Source organism: Dromiciops gliroides, chromosome 4, assembly GCF_019393635.1.
Source record: "Dromiciops gliroides isolate mDroGli1 chromosome 4, mDroGli1.pri, whole genome shotgun sequence".
Lineage (NCBI taxonomy): Eukaryota > Metazoa > Chordata > Mammalia > Microbiotheria > Microbiotheriidae > Dromiciops > Dromiciops gliroides.
In genome coordinates, this window is record NC_057864.1 from 195771343 (window position 1) to 195790297 (window position 18955).

Below are 18955 nucleotides of genomic sequence, written 5' to 3' on the forward strand. Positions count from 1 at the left end.
AGATGGAATTCTGGGTCAAGTACTAGATGGTTTCTGAGATTCCTTCCAACTTTGAGATTCTGTGATTCTGACTAACTCTGAACGCTTAAATTGTTTCGCCAGATGTATGCCTCATCAATGAACTGCAAGCTCTTTGAAAGCAGAAATCTTTGCATTTCCTTCATCTTCTCTTCCTCCTTCTCCTTTGCCTAATATATAAAACATAGGTTATGAGAAATGTTTGATGAATTGTGAGGGAATCTAGATCTCTCATCCAAAACACCTTTTCCTTGTAAGAGAAGATGAAGTGCAAGGATAGTCTAACGATCTTGGTATACTGTGAACAAGCTAATTTAGCTATTATTCTCAACCCTACCAGTGATGGGAATGCACATGTCATTTTACCATTCTGTGTCAGTTTTCTCATTTGTGGACAGTATTTCCTATTTTATTATTATTGAATCTTAATGTTATAATAAATATAAAAGAGGATTTCTACATAAGGTACAGCTCTATATAAGATATAGACGATATAGACACAATCTCTTTCCCTTGCAAATTTGCCTTTAAGATCAACTTTAATAATGAGATTTTGCTTTTGGAATTTCATCAGCTAGGCTTACAAATGAGTCTGTCATTCCACAGCAGTGACTTTATCCAAAGTTTGGAATGTCATAGCAGCTTCTGCCTTCAAGACACCCTTTATTTACCTGCTTGGCTTAATGTTCTAATACCAACTGATAATCCTTACCTCATGTCTTCACTTTCTACAGTGTGCCCCCATCTTTAAAACATTTTTGCTGAATCTGTTAGTTATTACTCTATCATTCTTCTCCTATTCATATTTAGGTTTTTCAGATTTGCTATGTCTTCCATCTGCCCCAGATTCTTTTCTAAATCTCTTTTGGGTTTTCTTCAGTCTGGTTTCTGGCTTTACCATTATACAATATTATAAAATTACCTCCTCAAAGGTAAATAGTTAACCCACTTATGAACAGGTCCCAGGTCCTCTATTTCTCTCTGAGGCTTTCTGAGATTGAACATCCTTTCTGTATCAGAGTCCCTCTCTGTCTCTAGCAGCTGTTGCCCTGCCAAATCTTGGTTTGATGTTACCTTTCAAGTTGAATTTTAGGGATTCCCTTCCCTTGTTCCCTTCTTTTCCTTCCCTCTCAACTTAGTTGTTCCCTAGGCTTCTTCCTTGGGTCTTTTCCATTTCTACTGGCTACCTCATATAGTGGTTCCATTCAAATGGCTGCTTCTCTTACCTGTATCCATAAGACTCTTAAATTTATTTTTATAACTCTGTCTTTTTCCTTTTTCACAGATCTCTTAACTACCTCAAGACTTCCATTGCCTGATAGCTTGATGCTACCTTAAACTTAATTTGATCAAAGCTAATCTCCTAGCCTTTACAGCTAAGCCTTTACTACTTTACTACTTCCCCATCATTGTAGATGCCAACACAATCATACCTATTTTTCAAGTCTAAAATCTTAGACTAACCATTTCTTTATGTTCTTACAATTAATCTTTTTTCTTTCTTTCTTTATTCCTTCCTTCCTTCCTTCCTTTATTTTTTTTGAGGGGCAGTGAGGGTTAAGCGACTTGCCCAGGGTCACATAGCTAGTAAGTGTCAAGTGTTTGAGGCCGGATTTGAACTTAGGTCCTTCTGAATCCAGGGCCAGTGCTTTATCCACTGTGCCACCTAGCTGCCCCCACAATTAATCTTACACATACAATTAATCTTAAATCCAACCCTTTCTTTGCTGCATAAATTGAATTTGCTTTTCTTCTAAAGAATGATGTGATAAAATCATAGAAGCTAGTAGGTGAAAGATTATTCAGTAAGGTTCAGAGGAATAGGAGAAGGTGATTCCTTGCTCAGTGTACTGAGGCAGCTATTTATTGACTTGATAACAATAATAGAAAGCTCTGTTGTTTTCTTGGGTTATGTTTCCAAAAATTTAACAGAGAACCTCTCAAGACTTATGAAAACTGATGACAGCTACCCACTTCTGTTTATTCATGTGGGCACAAATGACATAGAAGGAACCTAAAAATTATTGCCAACAATTATCAAACCTTGGGCAAGAAACTAAAGACCATATTGGGCATGGGTTATATTTCCTCACTGTTGGCCATCAAAGGAAAGGGATGCAGGAGAAAAAAATTAATTTGGGAAGTGAAGTACTGGCAAAGAAGGTAGTACCTGAGAATAGGATTCGTAGGAATGACTGGTTCTCCACCAAATATGGAGTATGCCTGGCATAGGACAATAAGAATGCTTTTGCTAGGTAACTTGCAAATCTAATCAAAAGGGACTTAAACTAAAAAGGATGGGGGAATAAGAAAACTGTGTGCATGTATGCATTTGTTCCCTAAATTAAATACTATAGAGATTAGAAGAATAGCAGCTGAAGTACCCAGAAATTCACAGAAGACAGAATCCATTAAAAAAATTTCTAGTACTAACCATCCCCTCCAATGTTTATACACAAATGCTCAATGTTTAGGCAACAAACAAACACAGGAGGTTCTAATGCAAGGAGACAAATTTGACCTCACAGGTTATCCATGAGACTTGGTGGGATAAAACCCCATGCCTGGACCATGGCTTTGGATGGATATACCTTATATAAAAAAAAAATAACTTAGGTAAAAGAGTGTGTGTGTGTGTGTGTGTGTGTGTGTGTGTGTGTGTGTGTATATTGGGGTGGGAGGGAGTATCATTGTAAATTAAGACATTATACACAAATGAGAGAAATCCAGGAAATAGATGGGGTGTGTGTATATGTGTGTGAGTGTGTGTGAAATATGGCAGAATATTTGGGTGAAGGTCAAAGGAAGGAGAAGCAGAAGTGATTTTTCCCCCCTTTGGAATATACTATAGATCACTTAGAAAGAGGAAACAGATGAAGAATTTGGGAAATCTGACACAAAGGCATTGATATAGTCGGAATAGGGAATCTTCAGGTATTTAGTCATCTACTACAGCTCTCTCATTATGTCAAATATGTAGCAACTAATAACTTCTTGACTTGCCTTAGTGATAATTTCATCTTTTAAAAGGTAGAAGAACAGGGACAGCTAGGTGGCACAGTGGATAGAGCACTGGCCCTGGAGCCAGGAGGACCTGAGTTCAAATCCTGCCTCAGACCCTTGACACTTACTAGCTGTGTGACCCTGGGCAAGTCACTTCACCCCAATTGCCTCACCCAAAAAAAAAGGTAGAAGAACAAGCAATGAGAAATTCCATTCTGAATCTTGTTTACCTTACATCAGTTCATATAAATCTTCCCAATTTTCTCTGAATCCATCCCTTTCATCCAACACAATTGCAGGACAATTGGGGTGAAGTGACTTGCCCAGGGTCACTTAGCTTTTCTTTCTTATAACACAATAATATTCCATAATATTTATATACCATAACTTGTTCAGCCATTCTCCAGTTGAGGGCGCCTCATCAAATTCCTATTCTTTTTCACCTCAATAAAGGCTATAAATATTTTTGTAAAATTTTAGTTTGTTTAGCCTATAGGACTAGCCCCTCCCCATAACCTACCCTCTCTCTGACTTCCCCCTTTTTTCTTCTCCCCTTTTCCTCCCATTTCCCTTTTGAGTGAAATATATTTCTGCACTCAGCTGCTTCTGTGTATATGTATGTGTTTGTGTGTGTATTCTTCTCTTTTGACCAGCTCAGATGAGATTGAGGTTCAAGTGTCAACCATGTCTTCCTAACTTCCTCCTTATTTGTAAAAATGTCTACTTCGTGGGGGCAGCTAGGTGGTGCAGTGGATAAAGCACCGGCCCTGGATTCAGGAGGACCTGAGTTCAAATCCAGCCTCAGACACTTGACACTTACTAGCTGTGTGACCCTGAGCAAGTCACTTAACCCTCATTGCCCTGCCCCCCCCAAAAATGTCTACTTCTGTATCCTGCTTATATGAGATAATTTTCCCTAACATTCTTTTCCCTTTCCCCAGTGCATTCCTCTTCCCCTCTTTCCAGTCCTTCTCCAAAAAAAAATCCATTTCCCCCCATAGGATTATATTCTTTTCCTGGGCATATTATTCTTGGCTATAAGCCTACACACAGCTTTCTGGAATATCATATTGAAAGCTATCCACTCCTTTTTTTTTTTTTTTTTTTTTTTTTAGTGAGGCAATTGGGGTTAAGTGACTTGCCCAGGGTCACACAGCTAGTAAGTGTTAAGTGTCTGAGGCTGGATTTGAACTCAGGTACTCCTGACTCCAGGGCCGGTGCTCTATCCACTGCGCCATCTAGCTGCCCCAATAGATAAATCATTGGTTAATTTGATTTTTTTTTTTTTAGTGAGGCAATTGGAGTTAAGTGACTTGCCCAAGGTCACACAGCTAGTAAGTGTTAAGTGTCTGAGGGCAGATTTGAATTCAGGTACTCCTGACTCCAGGGCCGGTGCTCTATCCACTGCGCCACCTAGCCACCCCCTATCCACTCCTTTTTTAGTGGTGGCTGCAAAATTGTGTGATCCTGAATGTGATTCTCAGTATTCAAAATCTTTCTTTTTGGTTGTTTGCAGTATTTTTTCTTTTACCTGAAAACTCTGGATTTGGGCTATAATATTCCTGGAAGTTTTCATTTTGGACTTTCTCTCAGGAGGTGACCAGTGGATTCTTCCAGTTTCCACTTTGCCTTCTGGTTCTAAGAGATTGGGGCAGTTTTCTTTTAAGATTTCTTGAAATATGATGTGTAGGCTTCTTTTTTGGTTATAGTCTTTAGGTAGTAAAATGATTTTTAAATTTTTTCTGGGGGCAGCTAGGTGGCACAGTAGATAGAGCACCGGCCCTGGAGTCAGGAGTGCCTGAGTTCAAATCCGGCCTCAGACACTTAACACTTACTAGCTGTGTGACCCTGGGCAAGTCACTTAACCCCAATTGCCTTACTAAAAAAAAAATTTTTTTTTTCTCCTTTAGATATTTTCCACTCTTTTTTGGGGGAAAGGGGCAGGGCAATGAGGGTTAAGTGACTTTCCCAGGGTCACACAGCTAGTAAGTGTCAAGTGTCTGAGGTCGGATTTGAACTCAGGTCCTCCTTAATCCAGGGTGGTGTTTTATCCACTGCACCACCTAGTTGCCCCCCTAGATATTTTCCAGATCAATTATTTTTGCTTTGAGATACCTTACATTTTCTTCTTTTTTTTCAGCCTTTTGACTTTGTTTTAATATTTCTTGTTTCATGGATTCTATTTGGTTCATTCTAATAATTTTCAAGTAGTTTCTTGTTTGTCAAGGTTATGCACTTTTTGTGCCAGACTATTAATTCCCTTTCCAATTCTTTCTTCCATAGCTCTCACTCCTTTTCCATTTTTTCCTTCTAGCACTCATTTCATTGGTTAATATATATATATATATATAAAACTCTTTTTTTTTTTTTAAATCTTCATCTTGGGGGCAGCTAGGTAGTGCAGTGGATAGAGCACCAGTCCTGGATTCAGGAGGACCTGAGCTCAAATCCAGCCTCAGACACTTGATATTTATTAGCTGAGTGATCCTGGGCAAGTCACTTACCACCAATTAACCCGCTCCCCCCAAAAAATCTTCATCTCTTCTAGAAATTCTAGTTAAAGTTGTGCCCGACTGTTTTTGGTTTTTTTTGAGGTTTTGATTATAGATGTTTTGTAGTCATTCTCTTCCGGTTTTGCACCTTTTATGGTGGAATTTTTATTCTGTTTGCTTATTCTTCCAGCCTTCTTCCTGACTTTGAAATAGCTATGAGGGCTGGGCTGGGCTGTACTTCTGGAGGGAAGGTCTGAGCTAGTTCTGTTGCTGCTTTCTTGAGGTATTGAGTGTTATGTTACCCCAGGATCTCAGGGACCGCTCAGGCAGGGAACTTAACAGATTTTAGTGCTTCCAATGTAGTCTGATCCAGTGCAGTCTGATTGTTGCCCCCGCTGCCCCTCCCCCTTGAACTTTGTAAATTCCTGACCTGGATCGGGGTCTGACTAATAAAAGACTATCACTGGATTCAATCACTCTCAGTCATTGAAGAAGCTTTGCTGGGTCTGAGTCACAGAACTTTGGTCTGGGAATCCTAGTTATTCCTCTGCAGGCTTTAAATTGGGTTAGCCTCTGGAAGTGAGACCCTGCTCTGTTTCTGGGGTTGAAGTCATTCTGCTGTTGTTTGTCTCTGAACTCATTGGTTCTCCCTTTCTGTGGCCTGAGTACAGGTAGTGGATGACAACACTTCCAGTTAGCACCAGTTCCTGCCCCTTTCAGCACCCTAGATAGCATCGGTTCTTGCCCTACCCCCCCCACTCCCCGCAGTGCCCCAGTCTGGCAGTTCCTTTTGTCCCAGTGCAATAGGCACTGAACCTGAGGTTAAGATTAGATAGATTTTAAGGGACCTGTGAACTTGGGTGGGAAAAAATGTACTAAACTCTAACTGAAATTCAGCATTTCCTTCATTTATTTATGTAGACAAATATTTTGAGAAGGGGTTCATAAACTTCACCAGGCTGCCAAAAAGGTCCATTACATAATATTGGTTAAGAACTCCTACTTCAAGGCTTTTGTTCATTATTCCCAGAATGTTTGAAATAACTTAATTTTTTGGGAAGCTTTCCCTGATTGATTCATATGCTCTCTAATTTGATAACATAATCCCTGATCTTCCTAATTATGAGTCTTTTTTAATATTCTTATTTTTCTGTTTATGTTAGCTATAAACATTTTGCTTTCCTTTCTTCCCTATCAGATTGTAAGTCCTTGAGTGTAGAAAATGTATTTAATCTCCACTGCTTTTCCTACATACTTCATATGGTGTTGAGTCCCTTCTGGGTGCTTACTACAATGCTGTTCTATTTTTGACTAGAGAGGCATGCCTTCCCTCCCCCATTACTTGCCTGCTTCCTCAGTGTAGCACATTAACTGTTTTTTCCTCTCTGGCTCTTGGCAGAGCTGAGTTGTTGTACCATGAAGGCTTTAGCAAGAGTACTTACTTCCTCCTGGCATTGACTTCCTGTTAGAGCAGTACAGTTTGTCAAGACAGCCCTGCATGTGATAAAGTCCAGCTTGGGGAGGCTGGAGCTGGTTGCTTGGCAGCCAAGCTCAACCCTGAGTTGAATCTCTTTCCAGAAGTACAGAATACAGAGTTTGTTTTGGTCAGGTAATGGTTTTTTCCCTTTATTCTTGTGGGAAGTAGAAGAAAGAGAAAAGAACTATAAAAGCTTTCACCCAGATAATTTATTAATCCCTAATTCTCACTCTCATCAGTCTTGTGGCTAAAAGAGCTTATCCTTTTCTTGTGCCATATTTGCCCTAGTCTTCTTAAAATGAAATGGGAAAGCATATATAGATGCTTACTATGTTCCAGGCACTGAAGCCCTGCAAATATAAAAGGTGAGAGCTTCCTCTTTCAAAGTCTTAATATTCTAATTTGGGCACACATACATTTAGGAGAGTTTAACTGCAGGACAAATGGAAAGGCTTAGTGGTCCTAAGGGTATATTGGCATTGCAGGTGACAAAGCCAAGGAATCCAAATGAATTAATGGATAAAGCATTTATAGTTCAGCAGCAGAGTAGATGGCAGTGCCCAGGAGTCTGAAGAACACAGAGATAGGGAAGACAATAATGCCCAATGATGAGGCAAACAATAAGACTTGGTAGTATTTCCAGAAGGATTATAGTTGGAGATTCTTCTATTAATTGAAGTAGTATGAGTGGTCATTGATTGTTTGTAGGACTTGACTGTCAAACATGCATTGTGATCCTTCCCTTTTCCTCAAAGATCCGAGGAAAGGCAGAATCCTCAGAAGTCAGGGCCTATGGCTCCAGAGTAGAGCCTTCTCACCTTTCTTTCTCATCCTCAGACACCAGAAGACCCAGAGAGGTTCTGCAGGTGGTCCTAGAGGGGCAGCTAAAATTTGACTTGTGTTCACTGGAATAAGAGTAAACTCTCTTCCCAGTGGTTCCTCAGCTTCCAGAGACAGAGTTGTCTCTGCCTCTGCTTGTTGTGCCCTTTTCCCACAGCTTGGTCCCAAACCCAGGGTGGACTTTGGTAGACTTGAGCCAGAAGGACTTCCTGGGTCTTAGAAAAACAGAGACTCTCAAGGGTGAGACCAGAGCTAGAGTTACCTTTCTAGGGCTACAGAGTATGCAGGAAGCAGGATTAGAATATGAGAACCACAGGCCTAAGGGAGGCACATTTAACCAGAATTCATAAAAGGAGATTGGGGAAAGCAGACAGAGTACAAACAGAATCTTTTTAAACTCATGACCAGTGGTTGCTTCTTGGGGCTGCAGGTTAGGGTAGGGCTCAGTGGGTGAAGGAGCACTTGTCGGGGAGAGGGTAAGCAGGATGGGGTAAATGTTCCAGGAGCTTTGCCATTGGCGTCTTTTGGGGTTTGATAACCTGAGACTCTTTTATAGCTGCCTATCTTTCTGGAAGACTTTTTCTACTATCTAATTAGTGATTTTGCTATTCAAAGCAACTAGAATTGAGGAATCCTGAATCTCTTTAGTTTCTTTTTTTTTACTTGAAAATGTTCAGTTGTGCAAAGACAGGAATTATATATTAGGTGCTTATAGGGCCCTGCATCCCCAGGAAACTAGACTAGCGAGATCTAGTCCCAGTGTATACGAGCCTATTTCTTCTGCCTCAATGTAGTTGGTTGAGTGTGTAAGTAGATTCTCTTCTAGTGCTATCTTTCTCTGCCTCCTTTCCCAGTTCATCTGAGGGTAGTTTATTGGAGAAATTTGAGTTGCTCTAGGCCAATATTAATTCTGCCTAAAATGCTTTTGGAAATGTGCTAAATTACTAGTGATGCTGCTAAGGATGCTAGTCCATTAATCTACTGAAGAATAATGGTTTCTTAAAAAACTCTTCTCTGTATTAAGCATGATCCTTAGCTTATTAACTAGTGAGTCCTGGCAGTATGGAATAACTAAGCTTCTTCTTTCCTATTTATTAAGAAGTGACGATGGCTGAGGAGGTAATTTTGATTGGATCTTTAGGAATTTTGTTCCTACTTTCTCCAGTGCCTGGCAGATAACTTAGATGTTGAAGTAGATTTGCTCCTCTCTTCAGGCCTTGTGCAGCATTTGCTGAAGAGAAATTTATAGATCTCTTTCTTCCTACAGACCTTTTTAGGGACTATGTATATTATGTTTCCATGGCTAAGTCTCCATCTTTTATTTTATTTTATTTTTGCGGGGCAGTGAGAGTTAAATGACTTGCTCAGGATTACACAGCTAGTAAGTGTGAAGTGTCTGAGGCCGGATTTGAACTCAGGTCCTCCTGAATCCAGAGCCAGTGCTTTATCTACTGCACCACCTAGCTGCCCCAGTCTCCATCTTTTAAAATGGGACATTATGTACCAGTACCTATGTGCCATTGAGGTCATTAGACTACACGGAGCAGCAAATGATTTGCCAAGGCTGAGGAACAAGTTTTTTGGGGAAAGTAATTTTAGCTTATGTGTTGAAAACCCACTAAAATCATTGAAAATATGGGCTTCCATAGTCTGGGAAAGATGATTTCAAGGTATAGGAATCTTTGCATTCCCTATTCTTTAAAATCCTGTTTCAGTCTTTTCCTTTTATCCTTTCAGACCAGTTCCTCCCCCCATCTTGGAGTGCCCAAGCAGGTCCGGATCAAAGCTTCCCAGTCTATGGGGGATGTAAATACCATCTATCAGCCTCCAGAGCCCAGAAGCAGGCATCTCTCTGTCAGTAAGTAACTCCTCTTTTCCATCTTCTCTATACTCTCTTCTTCCTCTGCCCTCATTTTTCTCTTTCTCTGTTCCTCTTGCCCACTTTTCTGACACTTGTTCCCACCATCCCTCTTACCTCCTTTTCTTGCCCCTCCCTCTCTTCTTCTCTCTTGATCTCTTTTGCCTTATCTTCTCTCCTCCCCCTCCCCCCCCCCCCGCCACCATTATCTCTTCTTTTTTCTTTCCTTAACAATTTTGTTTGCTCATTTTTCCAGCCTGTTTCCTGACTTCTAATTTTATGTGAAAATTGGGCTTTGCTCTCCTTGGGTAATGGTTGAGGGTAGGGGACTGTTTTAAACATCAGGCTTTTTAATGCTGCTGTTTTCAGAGATAGTTCTGGGGGTCCGTAAGTTTTTGTTGCTTCCAAGGTGTTATTATCCTGGGAGAAGTGTGATCATTCCTTTCCTGGTCTGCATTCTGGTATTTACCCAGGAAAAATTACTGCTCCCCTGCAGCCACAAGCACTAGTGCTCTCTTTGCCTTGGAACTGTGATCAGGTCCCTTGTGACTGACCCCCAGCACTTCTCTACACTCAAAACTGCAACCCAGAATCACATATGGATAATAGAGTTGCCAGTCAGTGCCAGCTACACCCAGTGCCAGCAGAGGGTGTCCTGTAATCTCTTTCTCATAAGTTGTCAGACCTTTTTATTGTCTCTGCCTTGAGAGTTCCTGAAGGTGCTGCTGTTGCCACCATGTGGGTAAGCTCTAGACAGGCTTCCACACTGGTGTTACAAACTTATCCTGCCTACCTCCTAAGTTTTCTTAGGCTGGTAAAATATTTCACCCTGACCTTTTGTTGTCTCTGCCACTCAAAATTTTATTCAAGACATTATTTTAAAACTGCTTAGAGGAGAATGTTGAGAGTGTTCAACTGGGTTGCCTCCAATCTGCCATCTTGGCTCTACCCCCTCCCTTACTCAGCAATTTCACTGACTATATTTCCTAACAGTCCTTACCTTGAAGAGATAGAATCTGCACATGTGGATTCCAATCCCAATATCACTTAGGAATTTTGAATGTCTTTCTTCCCCCAAGGAAAATACTTATCAATGAAGTTCTTAGAGATCTTCATATCAGAGTGCTTAGGGAAAAAGATCAGTTGATTTTGGTGTTTGGGGTTTTTATGTGTTCAATAAGTGGTTAGCCAAAAAGGGAGCTAGGTCTCTACAGGGAAAGAAGCTTCTAACATAGATCTCTGTGGAAAAAATAACATACTGAAATTTATCATTCATTAGAATTCACTGTCTTTGTGACTAGATTCCTAGAGTCTGAGTAATCAGACCTATTTCTAGGGTTGTGTAAGGTAGGGTTGTATAAGAAACTTCGCCTTTCTTTCTGTTGAGTTTTCTGACCATTCTGTACCTATGGGTGTTTCAGTTCTCTCCATGACAGTTTTTCTTCTAAGTCTATTATGAAGAAGTAATGAAGTAGTGCCTGTGATCAATACAATACAAATTTCCTTTGCTTAATTATATTTATTACAAAGGAGGGGAATGTTGTGACAATTAGAGAAATTGCTATGAAAGAAAAGAATGTCAACGGAATCAAATGTTAGCTCAGAAGATATAGTTATCTTCATGGCGATCTTTTTGCTTATGTTCATCATGAATACTGCAAAGCAGGCTAACCAAAGTAGGAACTAGAACTGGCCCTGTGTTTTTATTGTTATGAGAAATGCTCAGGTGAGAAAATTTGCTCTATTAATCTAGGGTGTCACATTTTCTTTAATGGATAGTGTTAGAGAATTGCCCAGACACTGAAAGGTTCAATGATTTGTCCAGAGTCACATAGGTAGTCTGTCAGTGGTAGGACGAAAGTATCCCATGAAGTGATATTTCTTATTCCCTCTGGAAGGTGCAGTGAAACCCAAACTTCTAATTCCTTTATTTGTTTTCCCAAGGAAAACCTATGAGCTGTTAAGGCTAAAATTCTAGCTATTCTGTCTAAAATATCTAATGAGTGGTCACCAATAAATTATAAGCTTTAGCAAGAGTTAGAGTTTAGCATTTATTAAGGAGAATAAGAATTTGGTAAAGAGAGAGAGAAAGACCTACATTCATCTATTAAAGGAAGCGCACATTTCTTGCTCCACTCTCCGCCAGAGTCCCCAGGACAGAGCCCCAGTCAGAGCACCAGGCTCCTCCCTTCTTCCTCCCACAAGCAGACATCACTTCCTGACGCCAAAGAAAAGACTCCTGGTCTTGCCCTCAAAGACCTTCATTTCATGGGGAGCTTTTCTTTCTTTTTTTTTTTTTTATGAGATATTTTATTTTTTCCGTTACATGTAAAGATAGTTCTCAACTTTTGTTTATACATGCTTTACAATTTCAGATTTTTCTCCCTCCCTCCCCTCCCTCCCCCCTCCCCTAGACAGCAGGTAATCTGATATAGGTTATATCTATATATCTCTATACATATACATATAGATATATATATATATATACACACACACATATATATATACACATAATAACATTAATCCTATTTCTGCATTAATCCTGTTACAAGAGAAAGAATCAGAGCAGTGATGCAAAACCTCAAAATAGAAAAAAAAAAAAACAACAGCACCCAAAACAAAAGAAATAATATGGTTCAATCAGCATCTATACTCCACAGTTCTTTCTTTCTTTTTTTTTCTTGGATTTGGAGATCCTCTTCTATCATGAGTTCCCTGGAACTCTTCTGTACCATTGCATTGGTGAGAAGAATATAGTCCATCACAGTAGGTCAACACTCAATGTTGATGATACTGTGTACAATGTTCTTCTGGTTCTGCTCATCTCACTCATCATCAGCTCACGTAAGACCCTCCAGGTTTCTCTGAACTCTTCCTGCTCATCATTTCTTACAGCACAATAGCATTCCATTGTATTCATATACCACAACTTGTCCAGCCATTCCCCAATTGATGGGCACCCCCTCAACTTCCAATTCCTTGCTACCACGTAAAGAGCAGCTATAAATATTTTTGTACATGTGGGTCCCTTTCCCCCTTCCATGATTTCTTTGGGCAAAAGACCTAAAAGTGGGATTGCTGGGTCAAAGGGTATGCACAGCTTTATTGCCCTTTGGGCATAATTCCAAATTGCTCTCCAGAATGGTTGGATCAGCTCACAGCTCCACCAACAATGCATTAGTGTTCCAATTTTCCCACAGCCTCTCCAACATTTATTATCTTCCTTTTTTGTCATTTTTGCCAATCTGATAGGTGTCAGGTGGCATGGGGAGCTTTTCTACAGTAAGTCTCCAGCAGGTGGCGTCATTCCAATCATTACAGAGACATCCTTCAATTTAACTGTACTATCTTTGTGTTCTGGTTTCATTTATCATGAGAATGTCAGTATTGACAGCAGTAGTTCACTGCTTTCAGTGATAATTCAGTTTGCTGGTACTTAGACAAAACCCTCATATTTAGAATATCAATAGTTAAATTAATGTTTATATATAAACTAAAAAACTTATTCTTAGGATTCTTTACCCTATTTTTGCCACTCAACTGTCAATGTTGAGGCAGAAGGAGCCATACAGAGTTATGGGCCATTTAAAATTTTTCCTTTGTTTTATGAGTTGCCATGGTCAAAAACCATTTACTAAATGGCCGTCATATTGATGACAAGTCTCTTTATACCCAAGTATGTGTTTCCTCAATCAGCAGACTCATCCTGAATGCTAGGAATGTGCCCAAGGCTTTCTAACTTTGTAAAATTTGCTTTAGCTTGTGTTCCTCTGGTATAGTCTTCAAAAAACATAAAACCACTGCCATACCATGAGTACATATGAAAGGAAAACTTGGTGGAAGTCCATAAAAAGCCTAAAAATGCAAAGAAACATTGAATATAGCTATAGTCACTTTAAACTTACTTATTAAAACAAGCTATTGACTCTAAGAAATAAGAAATTTTAAAAAATAAAAATATACTTAATGAGATCCATGTTCTCTTCAATTTGGATCTTCTCTCCTTTGGTATGTATTGCATCCTATTAATACCTTCTCAGCCTGTGTGACTCTTGTAAGTGTTCTCCCATAAACCTCTAGATCCTCCTAGATCTTGTTCACATTTCATGGATTCAAGTACCAGCCTAGGGCTGTCCACCTCTTGTCCTTCACTCTAGCCACGTGACCACACAGTCTCAGAGATGGAAGAAACCTCAGAGGCTGCCTGGCCTCACCATACCTTAACAAGAGTCCCCTATAAATGTCTACAACAAATGAAATCCAGCCTTTCCTTGAAGACCTCCCCCTAGGGGAGGACCATCATCTCCTGAGTAAGCTCATTCCACTTTTTGGTGGGGGGCGAGGCATTGAGGGTTAAGTGACTTGCCCAGGGTCACACAGCTGGTAGGTGTCAAGTTTCTGAGGCTGGATTTGAACTCAGGTCCTCCTGAATACAGGGCCAGTGCTTTATCCACTGCACCACCTAGCTGTCCATTCCACTTCTGCATAAGTCTGATTGTTAGGAAATTTCTCCTCACATCAAGCCTAAATCTGTCTGCCTGCAGTTTTCATCCACTGCTCCTTGTTTTACTCTCTGGGACTATGCAGTACAGGTCTAATATTTCTTTCAGCTGACAGTTCTTCAAATATTTGAAGAATAGTTATCATGTCCCGCCAACTGTTCTCTTCTCCAAGCTAAGCAGCCCATTACTTCAGCTGATAAGATATGATCTTGAAGTATCTCACTAGCCTATTTATCCTTTTCTGATAAACTGAAGAGTGTTCAATAATAGCCTTCCTAAAATGCTCCTCCCAGAATTAAACATGTTCATGTGATCTGTACAGGGGGAATATTACCTCCTTAGTCCTGGATACTATTCATCTCTTAAGTAACCTAAGAGCACATTGGCATTTTTTGGCTGCCACATTTATACTCTTGTCCTATATCGAGCTTACAATCTACTAAAATCCCCAGACATTTTTCAGACAAGCCTTTCTAACCTTTCTTCCTTCATCTTGTACTTCTGAAGTTGATTTTTTTCTTGGTATTGACTCCAGGGAACATTATGCCCTCCCTAGCTTTTCAGCTTTCTTTCATATATTGTTGTACCCCATTAGATTATAAGCTTCCTAAAGGAAGAGACTGTTTTCCTTACTCTTATTTATATTCCCAGCACTTAGCATAGTGCCTGGCACATAGTAGACTATTAATAAATGTTTATTGAATTGAATTTTTTAATCTAAGAATAAGTTTTACACGTATTCTTATTAAATGTAGCCTTACTGGATTTAATTCAGTATTCTGGATTGTTCTTTGAGGATCCTGACTCTACCATCTCACATTTTAGTTCTCATTACAAGCTTCATTATCTCTAAATTTGATAAGCATCTCATGTCTACTTTTATCCAAGTCATTGATGAAAATGTTCAACAGCACAGGGCCAACAATAGAATGCTGGGGCCTCTTTTCAAGTTGATCTTGAACTTCATTGAATCCAATCATTCAGGTTCCAAATGTACTAAATGTAATACCTTCTAGCATACATCTCTCCATTTTAATATTGACTTTGTCACTATTTTCTACAGAAATTTAATGACTGTCAATCTTAAAGTTAAGAGACCTCAGGGGGGCAGCTAGGTGGCACAGTAGATAGAGCACCGGCCCTGGAGTCAGGAGTACCTGAGTTCAAATCCGGCCTCAGACACTTAACACTTACTAGCTGTGTGACCCTAGGCAAGTCACTTAACCCCAATTGCCTCACTAAAAAAAAAAAAAAAAAGAGAGAGAGACCTCAGAGACCTTTTAATCCAACCTGTATAAGATAATAAGTCCATCCCCAATATTGCTGACCATATCCCACCTCCATCCAAAGATGACATCTTGGGAGAAGGTTGTCTTGAGACAAGGCCCTTGAAGGAAGTAATAGATAAAGCAATTACATCCCTGAGGAGACCAAAAAAATCCCAAAGACTAACTCATCCAGCAAATAGTTGATCTTCTTGTCAGATAGAAAGAAGTGGCCCTTAAGGACATAACAATTTAAGGTATAAATTCATTTGCAAAACACTGTGGAAGAGGAGAGTGGAAGATCATAAGCAGAATCTTAAAATAGTGGAAAATGGAGGTTAGATACAAGGTTATAGAAACTTGGCTAAAACTGCTGTCAGGTCATCTAAGGAGCATTCAGAGTGGGAAACTGGCAGAAAGATAATAAATAACTGGAAAATGAAGCAACTTTTTAATACTGATTGATTTTCATTTTTAACGATAGTGGAACCAACACATTTGAAGTCTTAACACCTACCTCAGTGGTTAGTGTATCACTTGAAAAAGTAGAAATGGCATTTAAGGCTAATTCAGGAAGAACTTTTAGATCAAACCAAGTACATACAGACAGAGGAAATCTGGCTGGATATAATCCTGAAACATTGAAGTATCATTTTGCAAGGTACCTTAGTGAGGGGAAGATATTAAAAGAAGAGAGAAAAATTTAAAATGATACTACTTCCAAAAAGAAGAAATTGAGAGGAAATCTACTTCTCTCATCTTATAAGATAATGAACAGATGATTTGTGGGTAGCTTTGGCGAAAATATGAGAGAGTAACGGGAAGCATTTGCAGGGAATGTTCTTTAACTTCACATTCACACAGTTGTCTGAAAAGTGTAAAAAATACAGGCTCATACTATTGTTGATTTAATTTTTTTAAATGTTTTTTACCTTGGTAGAGCAAAATATAGCCTTAAAGGCTCTTCTCCAACATATAGTATATTATCTGCATATATTACAATCATAATGGATTCTTTGATCAATGCAACTACAGAGGGAACTCTGTTCAGTGAATTTCCAGTTATAAATACCAAGCAAGATACACAACAAGGAGATGTGCATTTGCCAAAGGTATTTTCCTTGAAGGGGTGTCTGATACAGAATCAAAGAGTTTTTTAAATGGTATGGTCTCTAGATGCCCCTGTTTGTAAATGACGTTGTGCTTATTGCATCAAACCCCAGATTGTTGTAGAATGTCCTAAATACGATTATAGCTACTCAAAAGTTTGCTCTTAAAAGCAACTCCAAAAAAAAAATAAATGGATAAAGAATTCTTATTGTCCATACTGATAAGCAGTTGGATGAACAGTCCTTCGGTATATCTATTAAAACAGCCATTGCAGATGGACAATTGAGGAAAGTGGACTAGATTACATTTAGGAAATTGTGTAGTGCTTTTAATGATTCCAGGCTGCTCACTGACATACAAATCCATCTTTTTAACACCATTGTTTTGATGATACTACATGACCACAAGTCCTGGAAACCATGATGCCTTAAGAGTAAAAACTATTGGTGATCCAAAAGGCGATGGAGATATACACACTGAACATAAACAGGATACACTAGCAGTGGTCTACACACAAGAATTAGTTTGTTTTGCTTATATTTATTTTGTTATAAAGGAAAGTTATATTGGAGTGAGGAAGAGAAGGGACGTCATTGTAAAATGACAGTAATCTGAGAAAGAAAAGAATCAATAAAATATTTGTTAAAAACATTTTAAGATAACTAATGCACAGTTCAGACATTGCACTTATATTCATAAAATGTAAAATGACCAAGCAGAAGACTTCCAACACATTGTTAAATCCTCAGTAGAAAATCCACAAGAAAACATGGATTCAGATTACATAGAATGAGAACTTAGAGATAGTTTGCAATCAGTGCCAATGAGAGGAAGTACTCACATTAGTGAAATCACAGATCCATTAAAGTAGTGAAGGCATTCTGCTAACCACTGCAGGATGCAAACTTGTATAAGACATTATCTTTGCCATCAAGGCAAGGTCTAGTAGAAAAGGGAAGGCAAGTATATCAATATTTACAATATAAGGCAGTAGGTGATAACTGTCATTTAATTTATTATAAAACATGATAGGCATTCAGATAGTAAAGAGTCATTCTGCCTGGGATCATCATGGAAAGTTTCATATAAGAAGGAACATTAGAGTTGGACCTTAAAAAAGGAATAGGTTATCCACAGGTAATGAAATAGGGTTGGCTCATGTGAGGCTCATACTTCAACCCCAGGAGAGCCTGGGAGAAAATGGCAAAAGGTTTTTTGAGCTTTTATTTCCAGTCAGGGACTTTCACTTTTTCCAATACATGCTGTGGCTTGCAGAGAGCCAGCTACTATCTGATAGGCATCGTGCCAGGGGTTATTGTACACAGGCCAACATCTGTGGACAGGAAAAGGAAGTCTCCCTAAACCAATGTCTATCAGAGGAAGTTAATGGAAAAACTAAGAGCTGGCAAGATTACTCCAGAGTGTTTTCAGTTTTGTGTTTATCTTCACTTCAGAAACTGTAGAACTAGTTAGAAGTGTGTAAGCTGTCAAGAGCTAGTGAGAAAGGAGATGAAAATAGGGCAAAGTGCATAGGTCAGAGTTCCATTCTGATGTTCAACTAATATTCATTAATCATAATGGTTATCCTCAGTAGGGTACTACAAACCAAAAAAGAAGTCTCAACAGAAATCTCTCCATGGCTCTTAGAAAGCAAAAGCAAAACCATTCAGGGAATTGTAGGCTCTGCAGGCTCTTTCAAGCTTGGGTTTGTTTTTTGTTTGTTTGTTTGTTTTTGTTTTGGGGGGTTTGGGGGGTTTGTTTTGGGTTTTTTGCAGGGCAATGAGGGCTAAGTGACTTGCCCAGGGTCACACAGCTAGTAAGTGTCAAATGTCTCAGACCGGATTTGAATTCAGGTCCTCCTGAATCCAGGGCCAGTGCTTCATCCACTGCACCACCTAGCTGCCTCCAAACTTGTATTTTCTATAGCTCTACCACATAGGTGTTAGTGCCAGAGGTCCTGTTTCGTCACTACCAAATATTAAGAGACAAGGCTTTCCCCAAAGGTAGGACATGCCTTGAAACTTCTCATTGAACCCTTCCTTCACAAGGAAGAAGCCTAGTTGTCAAGTTGCCATCTACCTGTAATCCAGAGAGGGTCTTGTCAGGTATCTGTGGTCTACTTCAGTCCATCATAGCACAGATTCCTGCTCCAGATCACCCTGTTGTTAAGCCTCTCAGGAGAATCCTCCCTAAGACTCTGAAGTTGTCTCTGTTACCTCATTAGGGAACTGAGTCATTGTTTACCCTGCCAGTAAGAAGCACAAAGTGAATCTGGAAAGGAAAGGATAATGGCTCTGAGTCTGCACCCAGAGAAAGCAGTACCATAGAAAGAGCGCTGTCCTTGGTGTCACAGGAACTGAGCTCAGATTGCCACTTGGCCATTCACTGCC

General features: G+C 39.5%; 1 protein-coding gene across 1 annotated transcript in view; it reads left to right on the plus strand.

The window, feature by feature from the left end:
- The window catches only part of MAP3K3 (mitogen-activated protein kinase kinase kinase 3), a 112968-nt gene that overhangs the window by 48537 nt on the left and 45476 nt on the right, over window positions 1-18955 (plus strand). The window contains exon 7 of the mRNA XM_044001993.1: window positions 9568-9688. Within this exon, the coding sequence (XP_043857928.1) occupies window positions 9568-9688 (121 nt within the window). The remainder of the gene's footprint in view (window positions 1-9567; window positions 9689-18955) is intronic.